The sequence below is a fragment of the Alosa pseudoharengus genome, unplaced genomic scaffold, assembly GCF_046254945.1.
Source record: "Alosa pseudoharengus isolate Yale_2024_CS ecotype anadromous, Long Island Sound unplaced genomic scaffold, YU_APseudo_1.1 YU_APseudo_1.1_scf_21, whole genome shotgun sequence".
Taxonomy (NCBI): Eukaryota; Metazoa; Chordata; class Actinopteri; order Clupeiformes; family Clupeidae; genus Alosa; species Alosa pseudoharengus.
Genome location: NW_027468674.1, coordinates 31,564,697 through 31,588,332, shown reverse-complemented (window position 1 = coordinate 31,588,332; position 23,636 = coordinate 31,564,697). Strand labels below are relative to the sequence as shown.

The window sequence follows — 23,636 nt, the reverse complement described above, 5'->3', positions numbered from 1 at the left end:
CTCAGGTAACCTCTTTCCAGGAATAACGTAACGTATCGTCATATCTGGTAAGGTTTTGGTCTATCGAGCAAAACAACTTAACTATCACTGACCATCCCACTAGAAATAAGGACGTTTAAAAAGATGAATGAAATAAACGCAGGCACCCCAAGCTAGCCAAGTTGGTTTAACGTAAGTGTAGCCCATTTTGTCAGACACGCAACAGACTTCCGTATGGATATGGGACATGGATGATAAAAGTAGTTAACTAACCGTAAAACACTATTAACGGATCAACATTCACACCGGGAACCAGGCAGGCTTGTATCAGTGTTTGACAGGTGTCTGTGGCTACTTTGGGGGCGCGTGCCTCGTCGTGCTCTCTCCGAGGCTAAGTCCGCTACACAGTTACATTCACAGGATAGCAGAGTCGATTATCTCATCTCGGCTGGACAGCGATATCGAGATCTGGGTTAGTCAGATGGGTAAGTGGGTGATGGTTTGGGAAATAGTCTAAACGTATATTGGGCACGCGAATCTATAAGGTCTATAATGTAAGTGACGAAGCCCTCGTACGCCTTGACATATATTTATGACTGGGTACGCATGGCATTTCTGCACCTCTCCTCCCGCGTGGTGTGTTCATAGCTTACGTAAACGATCATGTAGTATAGCCTATAGATGCAGACAGGGCAGAGGTAATCGAGCGTGCTGTGTTAAACGGTTTCAGCTTTCACTAGCTTCAGCTTTCAACGAATACCGCTTATCCAAATGGTAGAAAATTGTCACAGGTTGCTGCTTAGATGTATGTGATAGATGCCCTTCTGGAGTTTCTGCCAATACCTCTTGGATATGCATACATATACTGTACATCAGGGGTTCTCAAAGTTTTGATTGGTGAGGGCCAATTCAGGAACCCAACATTGAACTGAGGGCTGCCAAAGGGGCGGGGGGAGAAAAAGAAGAACACAAAACTGGAAAAAAAAATCTCATTTGTAATAATTTTAATGACCAGGTTGCATCTCTTTAAGTACAAACTTATTTAGAACAAACAGTCTCAGTGTGCCTTGCTTCTTATCAGCATAGGCCTTATTCAGGGCCAATTCCAGCTACCAAAGCACCACAGGAAAACCTGACTGCCACGAAACACCACTAAACGGAGATTCACTCTTTTCAAAGCACACAGTACAGTTGTACAGCGTGTGTGTGTGTGTGTGTATATATATATATATATATATATATATATATATATATATATATATATATATATATATATATATATATATTAAAATATATTGAATAAATATAATAAATCCCACCATGGCCCTTCGCGGGCTCGTATAAACCTGTATTGAGGAATTATCAAAGGTATTCATCCAGGCCCAACATAGCATGCACATTCTTAAAGATCACAAGTGATCCATGTCTGCGCATGACTACGTAAATGTAAAGCAAGGAGTGGTAGCAACATTTATAGCCCAGATGGCATGTATTCCAGACAAGACAAAAGAAAGCAGATATAGCCTACAGCTGGAAAGACAATAACTAACTCGAGTCAAACAGGTGCAGTAAATAACAGGATACATCAAAATTATGCATAATTTTGGCATAGGCATACACTTCTTACATGTAAAGTTGGACACCAATAACAAACTTAAAAAGCTTATGTGTCAAAGATTTTATTGGTCATAAGATTGAATATCTACAGCCTTAATTTAATTAACGGAAAATAAGATTGTATTCCGCAGTGCATTGAAACCCTGATCCACAGGTTTAGTATTAAGTCCCACTCAGAACAGATATGCTCAAAATATAGTCTCAAGATTGCCTGGTTCCCATTCAATAAGTATGTAGGAAATATGCCACAGTTAAGTCTCACTCCCTTATAACTGTCCTAACTTTTTAAAGCCACAGTTTGTGGACAATAACAATACCTCACACGTTTTCCTGTTATTCAGGATGCTTTGGTTCAGCAAACATATTTCCGGGTTTCCTGATACAGGGCTACGTCAGGCCAGATCATGTAAAATGGCACTGATGTAAAGTATGTTCAAAGTCAGTAAATTTTCAGCACAGGTCCCAAGCACACTGTTAGCCTCTCCTCATTACAACGGCATCACAGAGTGCATCAAAAGTACATCCCATATGGCCCCACCAGAACAGACAGAGGCAGTGATTGTTCAAGCACATGCTAAATCCGTTGTAAACGCAAAAAAGAGCCTGTGCATAACAGTTCACCAGGTAAAAACAAAAGCTGAGAGGTCTCCATCAGTACAGGTTAGTGTTTCTTCTGAATTCCACAGCAGTAAACCGTATTCTTGCTTCACACTACAGTGCCACTAAAAGCTGACCAGAAGACAGCAGAATATATATCTTAAATATCTACACAAAAACACAAGAGCCTGTCTCCCTCTTAAAGTGTAACAGTACATTCAGATGAAAAGTGTGACTATCAACTACATTCTTTGAGTTCATCTGGTAATTCAGGAAAAACATTGCTACAATTTGATTAGAACTGCAAGAGAACTTTTCTATGAGAACTCCATGCATACCACTGACAAAGTCATGTAGGCTTCTTAACCTGTTTGAAACTCTACAGGTTATAAAGCATAAAATTAGTCCCAGGTTATATCAAGTCATATGATTAAATTGACTCCCAAGAAAGATGTGATTGCACTACAGTGGTGGTCAGTTTTTGATGGTAATGTCTAATGCTATATTACAGTTTTAAAGGGGGAAGGTCAAGTATGAGTAGTCAAAAGCTTCCAGGTTGCAGGTTAATTGCACATTAATGCAAGAAATTCCTTTAAGAGTGTTTTAAGCTAGTACTTAGGTGTACTTAAGGCCACAGAGTGAAGTTGGTTAGTGTCATCTGAGGTGATTAACTGAGAGCACTGCAAGATGTAAGATAAAAGTGGGTCAAACAGTGTGTGCATAGAGGAAACAGGGATTAGCTCTTCTTCCTCCTTTTGCAGTGCAAAATATATTGGGTGTCAGCTCTACCTGATAGCGAGGGCACAAGGACAGTCCACAGCAGGTCTTTTTTCTTAATGATTAATGTGGAACACCAGGGAACACAGGTAAAGCAAAAATCTGCACAACCCTGGAGGGCCCGCTAGTCGCTGAAACGTAGTCGGTTGAAGGCCTCTTTGACGTGGTTCACGTTGTCCTGGGTCACTGGTCCACTCACACTCAGCACCGTGCTGTCCAGGACGTCATCCTTCAGCTTGCGCTTGGTCAGAACCACTGAGCCCGCCCCTTCTGGCTCCACCCCCTCGCTGGCATGAGGGCCGGTCAGAAGGAGGTAGGAGGCGTGGCGACCTCGCTCTAGTAGAGTTGCTAGACAAACAAAACCACACACAAACTAAAACTCTCAATATGTGCTCAACTCAACAGGATAACTGGATCCTGTTGAGTTGAGCACATAACTGGATTTTATCGTAACCTTTTTGTGTACGTGTGTGCGTGTGTTACCTTTGAAAGCAATAATGTACTCCACTGGACTACTCCTCTGTAACAGTAGATTAGAGTAGGAAGGGTGTAAGAGATAAGAGAAGCGCTGCTCCATTCCAGAGCCCTGAACACACAATAGGTTACACATTAATGAAGGAAAACACTGTATGCCCATAGCATAGCAACAAATTGTACAGCATGTGTCAGGTCACAGTCCCCTAAATATAGAGGACATATAGTGTACTGTGAAAAGACTTTTAAACTATGTCCCTTTCATCACGTGAGAGTGCACAGGAGTGGACATACGGACAGACTTCTGCAGAGTGAAAGCTCTGATACGCCAAATCAAGTTACTGTAGGAAGGAGCTTTCAAGCGAAAAGCAAAGTCATGGAGGGCCAAGAGGAAATGTGTCGGAGATAGCAGTGACTGACACAAACAGTGGAAGGCTACAGGACTACCACTTCAGCTATGTATATTTATTTGTGCAAAACTAACAAAACCTTGTTATATAACTCTTTCCAGTCATACATGAATTTTGAGTCTCTTTGGAAAGAAGCATCTGCTAAATGCCTTAAACATAAACACAGACATACAAACGTGGTTTAATGATGGGCTCTTATTTCATAGAAGATGGATATGATGAACTCTCGCACACTATAGTCTACAGTTGTGGCCAAAAGTTTTGGTAGTGACACAAATTGTGTGTTTCGCCAACTTTGCTGCTTCAGGATATTTATATTATTTTTTCACGTTTCACATGTTCAACCCCAAAACAGAAAAAGTTGGGACGTTGTGAAAAATATGAATAAAAACAGAATGTAATAATCTGCAAATCTCTTCAACTCATATTTAGTTGCAAAAAGTACACAGACAACATATCAAAGGTTGAAAATGACAAATTTGACTATTTCATGGAAAATATACCGGTATGTTAATTTTGAATTTGATACCAACAACATGTTTCAAAGTTGGGACGGGGGTAACAAAATGCTGGAAAAGTTGTGTAATGATAAAGAAAACAAAAGCAAGAATGTTTCACAACTAATTAGGGTAACTGACAACACGATTGGGTATGAAAAACAGCATCCCAGAGAGGCAGGGTCTCTTAGAATTAAAGATGTAGGGGTATTCATCACTCTGTGTAAACCTGTGCACACAAATGATGAAACAATGTAATTTTAATGCTTCTTAACATGAAATTGTGAAGTATTTGGAGAGTTAATCATCTACAGGACATAATGTTATTAAAACATTCAGAGATTCCAGAGAAATCTTTGTAAAAAGGGAAAGAGCTGAAAAACAAATTGGATGGCCATGTCTTTTGGACCTCAGAGGGCACTGCATGAACCCCAGGGGCCATATTTTACACCTTGGCGCATGGCGTAAAACTCGTTTTCCACCCGGCGCGAAGTGTATTTTCTTATTTTGCGCGCTTATTTTTTAAACAATGCGCCCAGAGGTGTGGCAATTAACAACTTAGGGAGTGGCTTAGCGCATTACAAATTGCACGATTACAATGGGAAACATAATTAGAATAAAGATATTACGAAATACTGTACATCTCATGATGAGTAGTTATTCACCATCATTTGCAAATTGGTAATGACGGTTAAAAGTGATTAGGGGAGAGGCGAGAGACACGTATGGAGCACAGCTAAAGACGCACCGTCACGAGATATAAGCAACTCGTCTGCAGGATAAATGTTGTTTTATTCAGTCATTTGAGCAATATTAGTGTAAGTGTTGCTTTTTCCAGCCTATGTTTTCGATGGTAACCCATTGTCAGTCACAGGGGCGTAGATTTGCGTGGGGACCGAAGGACGTGTCCCCACCAATGTCAAATTACGACTGAAATGTCCCCACCAATATTCAGGTTGAAATGGGGAAAAAAGCGCTCACATGCGCTACACAAAGAGTTAAATCATTTCTCACTTCAGTGCTGCGGATCATCTCGTACAGATCTTGTAATGTGCAGTAGCCTATAAGGGTAAATCGCGCTGATTTGAAGTTACCTATAATAACTACCAGTGAGCCGCAGTCTCCTGCGCAGCATGCAGCGCTTCATCTTTACTTCACTACAAGCATGAAGTGCGTCCAAATTCACCCATTCTTCTCTGTTGAACTCCTCGAGAAGTAGGCTACTCATCACACATGTGTCACATGAAAGAGCCTTTTCTCAGCTTTTAAACGGTGCTAGCTAGCCACTGTTTGCTGTAATAAACAGTTCGCGAGAAAAATAACTTCAAGAGATTTAATAATTATTCTCTGCGCCCATCTCCACATCCATTCGTCTCGGTGGAATATCGTAGGCCTACACACTCTTCACGCAACACATGACAAACCATATATCAGAATAAACAGCAGACCTTACCGAACACAAAGGTGTAATGCATTCCCGTGTATAGTTAGCTGTTCCAGAGTAATCCGGTTTTTAAATAAATTATAGCAAAATTCAACATGGTCTTTCGGCTGCATTTCTTAAAACTGAGCTGTGCTTACATCGCCTAGATATCTGTAAATATTAGAATCAGAGAATATACAGGCAGCTCATGTTTGTCAATGTAGCCTTAATGATTTCTTTTCACAAATTGCTAAGCATGCATGTATTTAAGTTTCTTAAAACTGAGCTGTGCTTAAATGGGCATGATTTCATAACAGACCAAATAGAAAATAAATGTTAAATATTAGCCTACATATCTGTAGCCTACATATTAAAATCAGATTATGTAGGCTACACAGTGTAGTTAGATCAAGTTGGACAGTAGCACATTTTAATCATGGATAGTAGTTGGACAGTAGCACATTTTAATCATTTTATATATTCGGGGGGGGGGGGGGGGGTAGTGGGTAGTGTCCCCACCAAAGCTCAGACCAAACCTACGCCCTTGGTCAGTCAATAGTGAAAGTAACTGCATATAACGGTCTTGTCGTTGACTGACACCATGGTGAAGTTAGTTTCATTTTGCCAATGAGTTCAAATAATAGACAAGTGCAAATGCGTGAAGGCTATGATAGGTTTTAGTAAAGTATGGTTTAGTGCAGGGGTTCCCAAAATTTTCAACACGCGACCCCCAAAATAACCGTGCCAGAGACTGGCGACCCCCACTATCCCTGGATGTGACTCAAAAAATAAAATAAAATGTGCGCACCAGCCATACGCACTATATAACTATATAACGACAACACAAAAGAACAGAGCAGCCTGTTATGATTTTACATATAGAAATTTACTATATGATAAAAGCAGAATACCTTAGTCAAAAAATAATATCCATGTAACATGAGTGCACATTATTGCTGTCGTGCAAACTTAACTTTGAAACATTACTTTAATTTCCATTTTAACAGAAGAATATCTCAGTCAGGGTAATATCCACAAACTGTTGTAAACATATGTACATTGTTGCTGCGTAAATTTACATTTTGCCAACTATGTTTCAGCGTTAATCCCATCTAATGAGATGGATGCGCGCTATACGCGGAACACAGCAAGTCCATTCTTGGTTTAATTGTGGAGACGGCCACACGGAGATCATCCTCCACATTTAGACACGATCTGTATTTGTTTTTAATATATGTCAGTGCAGAGAAAGTCTTTTCGCACAGGTATGTGGAGCCAAACGGCGTCAGTATGTCAATCGCGGCCTTGAATAGCTGTGGATATTCCCTCTCGACTGAAATCCAGAACTCAGCAAGCGTCTTTAAAGTGCAAATTTTATTTGATTTATGGAAATCCACCCCTCGGCGTCCCGCGACCCCCCGGGGGGTCCCGACCCCCACTTCGGGAACCCATGGTTTAGTGCAGTGGTCCCCAAACTACGGCCCGCGGGCCGGACCCGCCACCTTATTTTGGGTGGCCCCCCAAAACATGTCCGCGGTATGTAGCATCTGGCCCGCATGGGAGTACGACATCGTCAAACTATAACTTCCGTAATTTCCCCCATTCGCGAGTCTTAACAGTACACATGTAATACTCTTTTTGTCCACTGGTGGTTGTTTTGGCGCTGTTTTGCGTTTGCCATCGAAAACAGAATGAAACGTAGGCCTACCTGCAAACAATGCAAGAGGCTGACTGCATTAGTGCTCAAAGTATTCTAGAAGTGTATCAATTCATTTTTAATAACTAACTAAGTCAAGTCATATTTCTGGGACAATTATTTCTATTTTTTATTCACTCGTTCAAATGTTCATACAAATTCACAAGTTCTCATCAGGTGAGTGAAAGTGGTCATTTCAGATGTTCTTGCCTGCACTTCATAAAACTCTCATAGTTTAAGAACTTCAAATTATTTGTAGGATATTGCTTGTTCACAACTTGAGCTGTGTATGCAAATACACAGAGTTCAGAGTTCACACTTTGGATAAAATACACTTTTGGGACTCCCTGCTAATACTTTTGGGAATGTTAAAGTCTTTTTATTAGTATTATTTCATTTGAGCTACATTTTACACTGATATGGCATGATGGCAATATAAACACAGCTAATAATGGTATTAAATTGCAGTAGCCTATGATTAAATGTAATGGAATATTCAACTAAGGTAGACTGCTGTTGTTCACAGCACTAAGCTATTTATGTTTACTAATATACTCCGAATCTCTGGCCCTCTCTTAGAGCCAGGCATAGTGAGCTGGCCCTCGGAAGAAAAAGTTTGGGGACCACTGGTTTAGTGGAATTACTATTCCATACGGTCTCGCAAGCAGCCTACTTCAAATGTGCCGTTGAATGTCAAAATATCGATGCATTCTTTGACATGGTTTAAATGATGTTACGCCCCAAACACACCTATTACTGATTAAGAAATCTAGGAACACCTTGTTGCGCCATGCGCTCGACGTTTGATAACGAAAACCCTCCCAATGTGGACATCCTACTAAATTTGAATAAGCTTTTGACGAGTGACGATGCGCATTAGACCGTCATGATAGGGCCCCCGACCTGTTGTCAGACCTGTCATTGTATGGGCTCAGGAAAACCTCTGATAACCATTGTCTATGTGCACAGTTTGATACTCAATTCAAAAACTGCAGCCAAAATTGTAACAGCTAAAATTGTATTGAGACATGATACAGAAAATACCATATCTGAGCCTGAACTTGTTTAAATTGGACTGAGGTAACATGAAAAAAAAAGGTCCTGTCAATCAAAGTTTGCCATTCTTTTTGGAAATCATGGACTCATCTGGGCTAAAGAGGAGAGGGCCTATCCAAGTATACAACCTATCCAACTTGTTTTAGTGCTCAGTTCAAAACCCAACATCTATGACGGTGTGGAGGCATTAGTGCCTACAGCATGGGCATCTTCATCTTGCACATTTGGCAAAGCACAATCAATTCTGAATGATGTGTACAGGTTTTGAGCAACATATATTGCCATCCAGGCAATGTCTTTTCCAGGGAAGACCTTGAATATTTCAGGAAAACAATGGCAAAATGAATTCTGCATATATTTAAATAGCATTTCTCCATAGAGGAAGAGTCCAGGTGCTAGGTGCCTGTCTGTAGTCCAGGTGCCTGTCTGTAGTCCAGATTTGTCAAATTAGGTGCATAATGGAATGAAAAACATGACTAAGAATACCCCATACTGTTGAGCAACTGAAATCCTACATCAGGGAGTAATGGGACAACATTTCATTCTCAAAACTGTAGCAAATGGTCTCCTCAGTTCCTCAACATTTACAGAATTTTGTTAATTAAAGAGATTAAGCAACACAGGTGGTAAACATGCTCCCGTCCCAACTTTTTTTGAAACATGTTGCTGGCATCAAATTCAAAATTAACATACATTTTCCATGAAATAGTCCAAATTTTTATTTTAAACATTTTATATGTTGTCTATGTCCTTTTTGCTGTTAAATATGAGTTTACGAGACTTGCATATTCTCACATTCTGTTTTTATTTGCATTTTACACAACGTATTAACTTTTTCTGTTTTGGGGTTGTATACTGAAGAACAAGTATAAGCTTTTCAGCTGCACGTGTTTCTTGCTAGAGGACACATGAGTTCACACACTTCTTACCTCTTTTTATAGCAATCAGTTTGCTCTTAAAATTCAATCAGAGTGATGAGAGTGATTTCTGACTTGAGCTGACTTGTCATCGCTCACCCTGTCCCTTGTGCTGATTATACTGAAATTATGTAATTTGTGCCAAGACCAAAAAGCAGTGAAAATTGGGTTTTTAAGATAAAGTTAACTTTTATGCTAATAAAGCTTTTTGCAATGCATTACTGTACAGCAGTACTGTACAAACTTTTTCTTCTGAGGGCCAGCTCACTATGCCTGGCACTAAGAGAGGGCCAGAGACTCTGAGTATATCAGTAACCATAAATAGCTTAGTGCTGTGAACAACAACAGTCTACCTTAGTTGAATATTCCATTACATTTAGTTATAGGCTATTGCAATTTAATACCATTGTTAGCTGTGTTTATATTGCCATCATACCATGTAAAATGTAGCTCAAATGAAATAATACTAATAAAAATACTTTAGCATTCCCAAAAGTATTAGAAGGGAGTCCCAAAATAGTCTAGTTGACAGAAAGGTGAACCCGGAAATGTTGAGTACACCAAAGTTTTATGATAGAAATATATAGTATGGGTCCCCAGCATGCAGAAACTGCCGGATGCTAATTTGCATATGTTGGGCAATTTGTGTAAATAAGCTAATTAGCATAAATTAGCATAATCGCCTATATTGTATTATAGGAGCTGCTTGGGCAAAATGGACAATGTTAGTATGTTTGTAGGGGTTACTGGAGATGCTGAGTCCATATCTGACATTTTCAAGACTCAAAATCACTATTTAAACATGGTTTGGTCATGTTCTTACTCTCATTAAGCTGATTTTGCTGAGTTTTTGGAGGATAAAAATGTTCAGTGTTCAGGAATAATTTCAAGTTATTTCTGAATTCCACAATAATTTTGGAAATAGCTATGCACTGGCCCTCTGCTGTGACACAATTGAGTAACAAAGGGAAGAACTAGTCTCTACTACTCCTCCGGTCCTCATCCGTTGTCCTGTCGCCATCTTCTCCAGACTCTTCATCCCTGTCCTTCTGCTCTTTTAGCTGTGTGTGTGAATATATATATATATTGCAACATGTAACATCACTGCCTTTGCAGAAACAATAATTAGTACAGGCCAGGCCTGCAGCTGCACAGCTGCACTTTCCAGATACATGTATACACAGTTTTAACCCAGCTTTGCAGTTACTGCTGATAACATTTAACAAATCAGCAGGAGCAACAGGACTTGAATCGAGGGTGGGCGAGTTCCTCTCCTTTCTTCATACCTGTCTTCCTACTCCATCCAAACGTGGTGATATCCCTAGCCGGTGGATCAGGGCGGTCTGCTGCTTTGGAGGAGTAAGTTGCGTTCTGTAGGAGACAGTGTCTTCAGTGCTGGAGGAGCCGGGAGTGGGAGGCCTCACCGCCAGGGATGGATTACTGCACGGGCCTACCGGCCCCAGGGTCAGGGGGCCCTGAAGCCCAAGCCTTTGCATGAAATCATTGCCTCAATATCAACACATCAGGATGTATGGTGTATGAATCTGATTGAATTTAGTCCATCCCCAAAATGCACCAGTATACAGGAAATCACATCAAACAAATTAAAACATTTCTGAGGAAGGACCCCCAAACCCCCCTTCCACATGCGACAATTAGTGGGGGGCCCTTAATACATCTGGGCCCAGGGGCCCGAAAGTTCATAATCCGTCCATGCTCACCGCTAGGTGGAGGCCCAAGCAAAAGGATCCGAAGAGAGCCCTTACAGAGAAGAAGCTTACAGAGGCCTTCAGTAGAAGCCGCGGGAGGAGACCAGCCGTCGCCTGGGCCTGGCTACGGGAGGAGTGCTAGCCTGAAGATGATCTCCATGCAGTGGACACGGCAGAGAAGGGCTTTACGCAACCGGGAGAGCGGCCTTGGAAGATGAGGTGGTGACGCCGACCTGGGCGCTGACTTCACCGTGAGAAGACCTTGAGCCCCTGGCCCCGCCAGGCAGCTTTAGGTCGGAGTTGGCGGTGGCCCTGTCTGCGGAGCAGAGCAGAGGTGGAGCGGCAAGGAGGTGGTGCCTTGAGGATGGACGGTTAGCGGAGCCGTTTGAGGCACGACGGTTGGGCAGCTCCGGCGGAAGGGCCCTCTAAAAAACGGAACTCTAAGCCTTTGGGTGCGTGTGGGAGGCACCATGCTGTGCGGGCGCCTGTTCTTGTTGGCCTGTTCGCCGGCGCTCTTTAGAAAATAAGGGGGAAAAAAAATTGTTGTGTGAAATCCGATGGCACGAGCCAGAGAGAAGGTCTAGGCCTTGGCGCGACCGTGGCGTTGTGGAGCGGCCGGGAGCAGCGGAGGACCGCTCTGCGACGAGGCAGCAGAGGAGGGACGCCAACGCCGGTAGCTGTAGCCCGATTGCGCAGCGTGGTCCGGCTATGATGGAGCTGGAGTCTGCTGCCTCGACTGGCGAGACGACGGAGCAGAGCGTTGGAGGTGCGGTGCCAGTTATGGTGTTCAGTGGTGGGGAGTCTGTGCCAGTGGAGGCTAGGCCCCGCCAGGTGTTGGAGGAACGTTGTGGTGGTGCACACTGCGAAAGTGCGACCTGAGGGCGTTCTCTGAAGGGAGCTAGGGACGAGCGGCGACAGGCCAGGCTGCTGGTGGTTGTGGTTCCCCTGTGTGAGTAGGGCTCTTGCGGCGTGTGCACCCCACCTGCTGTGTGGCAGTGCCAGAGACTTTGCTGGACTGAATGTCCCGAGGACGGCAATGGCTTGTTGTGGGAGCTGTGTAACGTCAGCGTGCTGGACTGTGCTTGAGATTCCCACAATCTTTCGCGCTGGGGATTCTGGGAGAACTTTGGGGTTGTTATGGGGGTGTTCTTGACTTCCCTGGCGTGTGCTATGTTCTGTGCCGATGTACCTGCTCCCGACCTTTAATAAAGCTTTTGATTAGACAACGCGGTCTCATCAATCATTACACTATTAAATCTACTTAGCATCATTAGCATGCTGCACATATTTGTTAAAGCTCTTGCATTCAAGTTGAGTGATCATCTCAATACCAATGTTTCCCAAAAGGGCTTGTCCCTACGAGAAAAGTATTACCTTAAACACACGAGGAAACTTAACAGTCCAATCAGTAGACTATGATAAGCTAGCCAACTATGCTTATTTGTGTACAATATTTCCAGGCTTCAACCAGACAGCTGAATGTGGTAGAGTTGTAATAGAAATAGTAGGCCTAAGATATAGGCTAATCTGCATAAAGTGTGCTGTCATAAATATCAGACATTCAGTATTCTTTCTTTTAATATCAGGATATAAAATAATACAGATATATTATATTGTAATCCTCTGGTGTTCTAAGGTAGGCTATTGAAATGTCTAGCCCGACCCCTCCAAAAAAAATCAAGGTTCGTATCAAACCATGGGTCAAAAATTGTGATACGAATCGAATTGTTAGGTTGGTGTATCGTTACAGCCCTACTGATCATAGCATCCTAATTCACCGCCTTGCGAAGTGGGTGGGTCTCTCTGATAATGCTCTAAACTGGTTTCAAACCTACATTACAGGCAGAGATTTTTATATCAGTCTAGGAGATCATGTGTCTGAAAAACATGACTTGCCTTTTGGTGTGGCCCAGGGGAGCTGCCTTGGTCCCCTGCTATTTTCCCTATATATGCTTCCGTTGGGAAACGTCATAAGTCAGCATAATGTAAACTTCCATAGCTACGCAGATGATATCCAATTGTATATTTCTGTGGAGCCAACAAACCCAGATGGCCTTTGCTCCCTCACTGCATGCCTAACCTCCATTAATCAGTGGATGAGCAAAAAAATTTTGAAACTAAATTATGACAAAACAGAGGTACTTTTGGTTGGACCAAAACTAAAGCGAGACATTGTTCTTAGTAATCTGGGGAACTTGGTGCACCAGGTCAAACCAAAAGTAACAAGCCTCGGTGTCATCTTAGATGCTGAGTTACGTTTTAAGCCCCATATCAGTAAAGTTACTCAGACAGCCTATTTCCACCTGAGAAACATTGCCAAAGTGCGGCCCTTTTTAACTCAACAAGATGCAGAAAAACTAATTCATGCCTTTATCACTAGCAGGCTAGACTACTGCAATGCACTTTTCACTGGTCTTCCCAAAAAATATCTAAAGAAATTGGCACTCATACAGAACTCTGCGGCTAGACTTTTAACTAAGACCAAGAAGAGAGAACACATCACCCCTGTGTTGGCTGAACTGCACTGGCTCCCTATTACCTATAGAATTGATTTTAAGGTTATGTTAATTACTTACAAAGCTCTGAATGGCATAGCACCTTCATATATCTCTGAGCTTTTAATATCTTATCAACCACAAAGGAAACTTAGATCATCCAATTCTAATCTTTTAATCGTACCCAAAGTGCTCCACTAACAAAGTGGAGAAGCTGCTTTTATCCATTATGCCCCAAAACTATGGAACACCCTGCCTCTGTACATCAAGCAGGCGAGAGCAGTAAATATTTTTTAAAAAGATCTGAAAACATACCTGTACAGGAAAGCTTTTAGTTAACTCATCTTATCCTGTGGACTACTTTTTCAGATTATTCTACATCTGCTGCCATTGGAGGGCGCAGCCAGCCAGAAGCAGATGGGCTCCCCCTATTAAGTCAGGTTCTGCTCAAGGTTTCTTCCTGGAATATGGGAGTTTTTCCTTGCCACAGTTGCCATATGGCGTGCTTATGGGGGGTAAAGGGTTAAGGCTGTTATTGTTATATATTATATATGTAATAATGTTATTTTCTATATTTTTGATATGTTGCTGAGTGGATCATAAACGGCCCCAGCAATGAAGAAAAGTGATTGATAATGACTGACTGACTATTATTGTGTTACATGCTTCAAATGTAAAGCACTTTGAGCTGCATTCTGTGTATGAAAGGTGCTATACAAATAAAGCTTATTATATTATTATTATTACTGTATATCGCTACAGCCCCATCCTCCAAAAATCTGTCTAAATTGGACCAAAAAAACTCAGCAAAATCAGCTTAATGAGAGTAAAAACGGGACCAAACCAAGTTAAAATAGTGATTTTGAATCTTGAAAATGTCAGATATGGACTCAGCATCTCCAGTAACCCCTAAAAACATACTAACATTGTCCATTTTGCCCAAGCAGCTCCTATAATATGATCAATATAGGTGATTATGCTAATTTATGCTAATTAGCTCAATTACACAAATTGCCCAACATATGCAAATTAGCATCCGGCAGTTTCTGCATGCTGGGAACCTATACTATATATTTCCAGGGCCATAGACTTTGGGGGGGACGTGTCCCCCCCAATATTCAGATGTGACCAAAATGTCCCCCCCAATATTCGGACATACAAAAAAATAAAGAAAAAAACGCTAAAGGCTACTACAGGAAACCAACAAGTCCCGCCATCTGAAATGCAATCAAACGTAAATAACACACAAATTAGTGACTTATTCATGGTTTCAGAGAGTACACTGTGAGTGGTTTCTCCTGGAGGTTTTGCGTTTATCGTTTGAGGCGTGCGCTATCAAAAGCTTCCTGCACCCTACTGCGGTGCAGGCTGTCAACAATATCGCAAAAGATACCGGTACAATTCTCACAAAACTTGTTGGGAAGGTGTAGCACTGTCTAAGGAAACCCCATTCATTTTTGAAGCTGATCAGACTCAAAGGTAACTTTGAAGCATTTTCCATATTGTAGCCTATTTTCTCGCAATGATAGCGAAAGTGAAACGTAGTGTCCTTTTATTTCAATTTGCGTGCCTGTGTCATTCATTTCTTTCACATGTCTTACAACATAAATAATGCATTCATATGCTAGTAGTAATGTCAGAAATGAACCGGTTTATAAACCTCTTAGAAATGGCTGTTGCATCTTGCATGTTACATTTAGATGCGCACTCAATCGCGCATCCATGCAGGCAAAACGTAGCACTCAAATGTGGCGACGGCACAAAAGTTGAAAAAACGTTTACAATGGCGGTGATAGCCTACAGTTAATGTGAATCGCGGACATTAACCAAAGAAAGGAATTTCCACCTCCATTCATCAAATAAAGGCTGTGTTTCTACATTTTAACACAAAATGTAATTTCTGTCAGAAACCAGCCTATAATGCATAGGGTAACTTGAGTGAGTCAGACAGAAGAGGGACCTGTCCTAGTAGCCTATATTGAATCCCATCCCTTTCAAACAACCTTAAAATTGTGTGATTAGCCGCCAGAATAATAAAATACAAAATATGATTGGGCTAGGTCCAAACCTATGAGTAAGCATTCAGTGTAATATAGAGGTTATCAAAGATACTCTAGTTTGTATTTTCTTTTAAAATATACATTTTGGAGACAAATGGAGTCATACCACAGGTCTATATCCAGGGATGGATTATTGAATGGGCCTACTGGGCCCAAGAGCTCAGGGGGCCCTGAAGCCTAAGATTGTGAGAAGTTGCTTCTCCGCCCTTCTCTTCTATTTCCACAAAACTCACAAGTCGTCATAATATAAAGGGTCTTTTTTTTTTTAAAGTCTTCCGGGGAAGTATGCCCCCAGGCCCCCCTATCTTAACAGGGGAGGGTTTTTTTGCATCTATGCCCAGGGGTTCATAATCCATCCGTGCCTATGTCCGTCAAAAGTTTGGTATATCCTAATTGACTGACTTAACTAATGACTTGTTTGTGATTTTAATAATATTTTTGCATGGCAGGAAATGTATTGAAATTCACACCGCACCACAGATTTGGTCCCCCCCAATGTTGACATCATGGCTACGGCCTTGTATATTTCCATCATAAAACTTTGGTGTACTCAACATTTCCGGGTCCACAATGGGGCTCTATGGGCTGTCCACCGGACTAAAAGTATATTTTACTTAAAATGTGTGAACTCTGTGTCTTTGGATTACACAGCTCAAGTTGTGAACAAGCAATATCCTACAAATAATTTAAAGTTCTCAAACTATGCGAGTTTTATGAAGTGCTGGCAAAAACATCTAAAATGACCACCATTCTAACTTTCACTCACCTGATGAGAACTTTGTGAATTTGAATGAACATTTGAAGAGTGAATAAAAAATAGAAATAATTATCCCAGAAAGTCCCAGAAATATGACTTGAATAGAAGTTAGTTAGTTATTAACAATTAATTGATAAACTTTTAGAATACTTTGAGCACTGATGCAGTCAGCATAGGCTTCTTACATTGTTTGCAGGTAGGTTCATTCTGTTTTCGATGGCAAACGCGAAACAGCGGCAAAACAACCACCAGTGGACAAAAAGAGTATTACACGTGTATTGTTAAGACTCGCCATAGAGAATGAATGGGGGAAATTACGGAGGTTATAGTTTGACGACGTCGTACTCCTGTGCGGGCCAGATGCTATATACCACGGAAATGTTTTGGGGGGCCACCCAAAATGAGGTGGTGGGCCGTATCCGGCCCGCGGGCCGTAGTTTGGGGACCACTGCTGTACAGTAATATTTGTCTGATCACTCTGCACAATGATCTAAAAATGTCTCTGCTCTACATGTGTTGTGTATTCACATAGTGTGTGTGTGTGTGTGTGTGTGTGTGTGTGTGTGTGTGTGTAAATGTACTCACTGTTTGGTTGGTTAGTGTCTCTCCCCACAGCATAAACACAGAGTAGGACTGTATTGTGAGAACAGATGAAGGGGCGGGTGTGTGTGGCAGAGCCAGTAAATGGACCTCCCACAACACTCCCCCTGTCTTTCCATCTAGAATAACAACCTGCACCAAATGCATCCAGATTAGCATCCCAAAGAGGACCAAGGCCCCTCTGATCATACGCATACTAAAACCAGAGGAGGAACACTAGCATCTCTTTAAACACATATACAATATTCAAATACAATATTCCATTGCAGTCAGGTATACACAAAAAAGACTTACCCTCTTGGTTGCATTTCCAGCGTCGTCCTCTATCACCACATCAGGAATGCCATCTTTGTTGAAATGTCCAAATGATGGCTGACTGAACACATAAAAATGTGAAATGATGACATTAAAAGTGCTATATGTGCTAAATTAAAAATTAAGGAATAGCAACAGAAAGTGAGGAAATAACCATTTTCTCAACCAAACAACCAAATACACCTACAGTATGTACTGTGCTGCCTTGATGTCAACTAAAGTTATTTGAAGGGAGAGGAGCTCACTGGCCGACAGCTACAGCCAAACATATCTAAACCAGCAAATTACCTGAGCAGTGTACTGGTATTGGCTTTCCAGAGGGACTCAAGACTGTCCCCGTCAAGCAGCTCTGTGATGGTGCCTTTGGGCTGGTCCTGGTCCTCCTGGTCTGTAATCAGCAACAGAGAGGGAGCTCCAGTGCCCACAGCTCTTGATACCTGCAGCAGAGATGAAGAGCTGTGGGAGATAGGGAACAGTAGATTAGAGGAAACGGATGGCACAGTCATTCTGTAACAAGTACTTTGGGAGCGTTCATGTGCATGTGTGTGTGTGTCTTACTTGTAGATCATTATTGGTCCCGTTCCATTCCTCCTCTTCTCCCACTTTGGATCTTTTTTTAGCGGTTTGTCGAGGTTGGCTTTCGCCACCAGATTCCACAACCCTTCAGCATACAAGCCAGAGGCTAAAAGGGAGGATGAACAACAACATTCTTGATTGTATGTGTTGAATTCAAACTTGTTCTACTCGGTCCCAGTTTTATTTTATTCATGTTGCTTTTCAATCCAGTCACACAGTGGTTCTTAATTTTGCCCTGCATGTTTAGAATCAGTCAGTGGAACAGATGTGATTTACTGGTAGCTAATTTAGATTTAAAAAGTTGTTTTCAACCAGGATAAGATTGAGGATTAATACACTCGTCACCAAGCTGTGTCTACAGCTGAGAAACAATTCATGTTTTAGAACTTCACAAAATATGATGAGAAGTGAATTTATACTATAAATAGGTTAAAACTGGACTATGGTGTATTACACAATGTTCCATCATACAAAATATGGTTGTTGTTGTCCAATATCATTGTGCTTCTGTTAGATTAGATTTACCTATAGGCACATAATGCTCAATGAACTATATTATTTTCCATTCACAAAGTCAGCAAACAAGTGGTGGTGCTTGCAAGCTGACTACTTGGCTGTGTTGCCTTGGTGAGTTGCCATGGTGTCAGAGGAGCACCTGTCTGCAGAAGGAGGTACTGCGCCTCCCCGGCCGTCTTGTGCAGCATGTGAGATGATGAAACCTCAGCAATTACCTCCACCTCGGAGCCGAGCTGTAACCCTGTCTTCCCTGAGAGGAACACCAGCTTCATCTAAGGGAGAGGACAAACTGGTTTCCAACAAGGCATACTTTGGGTGCAAGGCACAGCTGTAAACATGCCTGTGTGATGATGTTAGCATGTGTTAGTGTTCTGTGTTCTCATCAGTGTAAGCGGCTATTTCACCTGAGGCAAATGGTTATTATTTTACAATTGTAGATTATTCTATTCAGTTATATACATGCTTCCATAAAGGCCATTCCACAGACAGAGTGCCTAAACATGAAACATGTAGACACAATAACCGGAAACCTTGGAGCAGGGTCTCGGAAGGAAAACATCTTCCAAGCCAGACCAGCAGTGTTTCAGATTTAATCAGTAGAGCAGTAGGACACTTGGCAAGGCTGCCCTGTCAGGGGCTGTTATTTCTGCCTCAAAGGTTTCCCTTTACCTTCCCACTTTTTGTAGTGGCAAGGTCACATTCCAAAGAGCCCAACAACCAAGAAACTCGCATCTCAAACAATTTCACTCATGCCCCACCCCAGTACCTGATCATGCTGAGGCATGAGAAGGGCGATGTCATTGGTTCCGTCACCATTTAGGTCTGAGACACCCAGTGCAGGTGCCACTGCCCCGACACCAGGAGAGGAGCTCTGCTGCCACAACACTTTGCCTTATCAAACAGACACACACTTCATAAGTCCACACGTCACTACCTTCCTACACATTTTCATTGTTGTTTGCGTCTGGCCATTGGATTGCAACAATGTTGGGGCAATTCCTGAAACATACTAATGCCACGACATGTTTTAACCATAATAAAGCCTATGCATAAAATAGTCCAATAGTAACTAACAACCCATTGCTGCTCTACATTTTCTATATTTGGTTAGTAGGAAGAGCATGGAGGGGGGAAGCTGAACCAGTGAGCGTAACCTTTTAGGCAGAGCCGGACAGTAACGGAGTACATTTACTTGAGTACAGTACTTGAGTACAATATTGAGGGATCTGTACTTTTCGCTTCAAGTGTTTCAATTACAAAATAGCATTTTGTATTTGAAAAACGTATTTTAAATACATGTATTAGAAATACTGCCCACCCCTACCAACATGGTAAAAAGATGAAAATGACTTGATTTTACTTCCAATTCCTTTTTCATTCTCCAAGGTATTAACATTAACATTTTTCATAACTCCATGTAGGACATTTCTGTACATAAATGTAAGCACTGTGGCAGTAGTAATGCAATATTTAGAAAATGTAGGCTACTCTTGTACTCTTGATACTCAAGTACTTTTAAAAACAAGTACTTCAGTACTTTTACTTAAGTAGACATCTGACTGTTGTACTTGTACTTGAGTAAAATTTAGCAAAGGGTATCTGTACTTTTACTCAAGTAATGAAGCTGTGTACTCTGTCCGCCTCTGCTTTTAGGGTCTGCTTTGTGTGGGCAGTCCAGTTGACCTGTATACGCTTGTATGTATATGTGTACACACTTCTGTGCCTACATACCGTCATGTGTGGAGATGACAGTGAGTGTGTTGGTGTGAGCCAGGAGGCATTCTGTGCTTTTTTCGTCAACTCTGTCAAGTCCACACTGAGCCCATTGCAGGTCAAAATTCAAAGGACACTCCCATATCATTTCTCCATCCGTTCCATCCACCGCCAGCACAAACATACATGGAGATGACAAGCCTGCAAAACCCACATCCTCACAATTACATTTTGATTCAACACTTCAAGACTTATTCTAAACTCATTACTCACACCCACACAACACTTTACTCATTAACCAGACAGCTAAGAGTGAGGAGTGATTTGCCTCACAGCATTTTTGTCACCTGAAAAAATAAGTGTTTGATGGGGAGCGAGCCTTACCTTCATCCTCACAGGTCGTGTTCTTATTGCCCTCATTGCTCTTGTAGATGAAAATAATATCTTTGATCTTGTCCTCATTGGCATGTTCTACAGCCAGAAAATCATACGCAGCTACACGCACATACATATACACACACACACACAAACACCAATTCAGTACATAAATATAGAAATATAGCACATTTTTGTCCACACAAAGAGTAGGCTACTGGCACCTGACCCAACAATAAAGCATTATTTGACTGTTTGTATATTACCTGCAGCAGGTAACGTGTGGTTCCATGTGACTAGGTATTGTGGCCGTGTGGGGCAGGGTAGGATGAACGAGAAGGCGAAGACGATGGTGAGGCAGAGGAAGAGTGCGAGCAGGAAGGCTGCTGTGCGCCAGCCTGAGAGACGTGACAGGCGCAAGCCTCCTCCACAGACCCCCTTCTTCGTGGACGAGGTGGGTCCACCGATCCCTGATTCACCTACATCCTCCTCCTCGCCCTTTAACGGGTCCACCTCACTTGAGCAAACCCGTGGATTCGTCATCTACACAGTATCACACACCTGTAGAATGACCTAAAGACAGACAGAGTGTTTCTTCCCAATCTTTCAATTCACCGGAAGCATTTTAAAATGACGAACCCAAGCAAGGCTATATTGTTTGATTAGTAATCTAATACATCAAACAATGACTATCCGGTTGTATCACGTGAACAGTTTTCCAGCACAGCTGAGCTTAGAGCCGCTGATTCATGCGCGCCTGATCCGTGCGTTTCTCAAATGCTGACAAACCCACGATATGCAGTCCAGCTTTTTCCGCAACCCACTGAAAACTCAAGCTCTTCTCTCGGCCAATGCCTCTATGAACAAACAGTCGGGGTCTCTAGAACGCTCCGTACCAACACATGTGACATTGGCTCACAGAAATGTTTCAACAGGCAGAAACTCGGCAACACCATAGCCGCCACAGGGGCTGGCTTGTCACACCGCACTGTCAACCGCCAAGCCAATTTACGTCATTTGCGGTAAACATAACGCGAGCAAACTAAACTAACTAAATGTTAACATTAGAGTTAATATGGCTTTCCACCAAAGTAGTTCACAGCATACATCATAGCTGCTACATAAAGAATGTGTTCATTTTGGTAATTGACACTTTAACATTAGGCTACAGCCACAAGGCTCAATGGTTACGCTTACTTACATTGTTTTTCCCTGGCTAATGTTTTCATTGACCATAATCTACTTTCACGTTGGCAATGCCAAATTGGCATATCTAAATACAAGGTCCATCGACACACAATGTTCTCAGCAAGAAGTACTTTATCGTTGGCTAGTTATGGTAGCTAGGTTCGGAGCATCTATCTATCGACCTGAGTCATGCCTTTCCGGAAAATATATTGCATTGAGTTAACACTGAAATAAGATTTTAGTTAGGTAAAACGTCATTGGATTCAAAAAAACACTTGTAAGACTATCCAACAGCCATATGTTTCTTTTAACTACCTAGCATACACTTGTTATGATTGGAAAGCTAACTTAGCTAGCAAGGTATGCTAGCTTTCAATGTACATAGTCACTCTGAAGTTTCATAATACAAACTTCAGCCTATACATGAATTTGATGCGATTAAACAGTCTGTTTGGAATTAGCTTTAATGTTTCTCCGAAAGTTCAAATCTGTGTCTTTGACTTACCTTACCAACTTGTTTTGTCGCCACTCGCCAGGTCGACTCAGTTGGTGTGACAAAGCTGGTGTTTCATAATGAAGTTGAAGTTCACTCGAGGCTGCAGAGAGCCAAGGTGGCTTGTTACCTAGTTACGCCCCAGGCCGACTTCTCATGTTTATGCATTTTGCCATGAATATGGGTAATCATCAAAACAGTATACACTGTTACAATAAAAGTTCAAGAAAAAATTATGAGAAAATGTGTAAAGCTGTACATTAAAATGACTGATTAGCCATATCCTCCTGGGAACCAAGAAAAAAAGTGTCCAACAATTTCTTTTTTTGTGTGATTTCCTTTCTATTTAGGATTAAAAAAAACATCTTACAATTTTTATTTTTTTACATTTATTTTTATTTTACATTTTATAGCATGTCCCCTGTGGTGGACAAAAGGACCGTTTTACTATGAAAAGGTAGCCATGAAAATAGACTTTTAGTGGTATTAAATTAAGGGTATACTTAACCAAATATAAGGGGAAATGTTATTTATCCTTCTAGACTACTTTATTTGCCTTTTTGGACAGTTGTATTTCTTTTTTCTGGATTGTTCATTTCATTTTCATGTTTTTCTTTTATCTGCGATAATTCATTTTTTAGTCTTACTCTTCCTCGATATCTTCTTGAGGCACAGGATCATAGTCCTCATCTCTGTTTTACTCACTCATCACCTGAGAGTTCCAAATCTGACCCCCCCCCCCCCCCCCCCCTCATTCATCCCATACAAATGATCTCCTAAATTTCCCAAAAAATCAAAATATTTTGGTCCTGGTGTCCATTATAATGGACATTCATAAAGTCACTATTATTTCAAAATGTAAATAACTTAACTTCTTTCAAAATGAATCATATTATTCCTGACATTTTCATGAACAAGACCATATATTGCCATCATAATGAATGCTTAATAATAAGACACTATTTGACTTATCTCTCCTCCTTCCATAAAATGTGCTTGTTTTGATGTCAACCATTTTTGAGAACCAGGAAGAGGAGGTTCCCAGCAACCCAGCCAATCTCATGATATATCATTAGAAAGTCCAGGATGGACCACAGGAATTGATAGAATAGCTCAAAGGGGTAAAGGGGTATGCTTCTAGAACTTATGTCCACTACAGAGGACATAGGTCTATGGATTGGTTCTCAGGAGGATATTACACATAGCCATGTTACAGCCATATCACTGCTTGGATCAGCTGTCTTAAGCATAGACTGTACACAGTCTATGGTCCTTACTGACTTTAGGCCTGGGCCTATATTTTTGCCCAGTAAATAATTTATTTTGAGTGGAATTTAAGTCAAATGCATTAAACTCGTCAGTTGACCATCACTCTTCAATGTGGTTGGTTGCTCAA

At 41.5% G+C, this 23,636-nt stretch overlaps 1 protein-coding gene across 2 annotated transcripts; it reads right to left on the bottom strand.

The window, feature by feature from the left end:
• Positions 1–1,642: 1,642 nt before the first annotated feature.
• On the bottom strand, positions 1,643–22,338 carry fam234a (family with sequence similarity 234 member A). 2 transcript variants are annotated; one of them, XM_076298632.1, is made up of 12 exons: positions 22,253–22,338; positions 20,826–21,132; positions 20,569–20,679; positions 20,203–20,385; positions 19,238–19,362; positions 18,611–18,743; positions 17,938–18,061; positions 17,668–17,835; positions 17,359–17,440; positions 17,050–17,196; positions 3,454–3,556; positions 1,643–3,318 (listed from the first exon to the last, which is right to left on the bottom strand). In XM_076298632.1, the coding sequence occupies exons 2-12, from the start codon at positions 21,100–21,102 to the stop codon at positions 3,095–3,097; spliced, it is 1,677 nt and encodes a 558-aa protein (XP_076154747.1). In that variant the 5' UTR covers positions 21,103–21,132; positions 22,253–22,338; the 3' UTR covers positions 1,643–3,094. The 2 variants fall into 2 exon arrangements, with proteins under 2 accessions (XP_076154747.1, XP_076154748.1); XM_076298633.1 differs by having other exon boundaries at positions 22,258–22,331.
• Between the last annotated feature and the right edge of the window lie 1,298 nt (positions 22,339–23,636).

Excerpts from the sequence above, each read along its gene's own strand:
- fam234a (XM_076298632.1), bottom strand. The coding sequence starts at position 21,102 with ATGACGAATCCACGGGTTTGCTCAAGTGAGGTGGACCCGTTAAAGGGC. Across the intron at positions 18,062-18,610 it reads GTACCTCCTTCTGCAGACAG|CCTCTGGCTTGTATGCTGAA; the intron begins GTGCTCCTCTGA and ends CCTCCCTTTTAG. Across the intron at positions 3,319-3,453 it reads GTACATTATTGCTTTCAAAG|CAACTCTACTAGAGCGAGGT; the intron begins GTAACACACGCA and ends TTGTTTGTCTAG.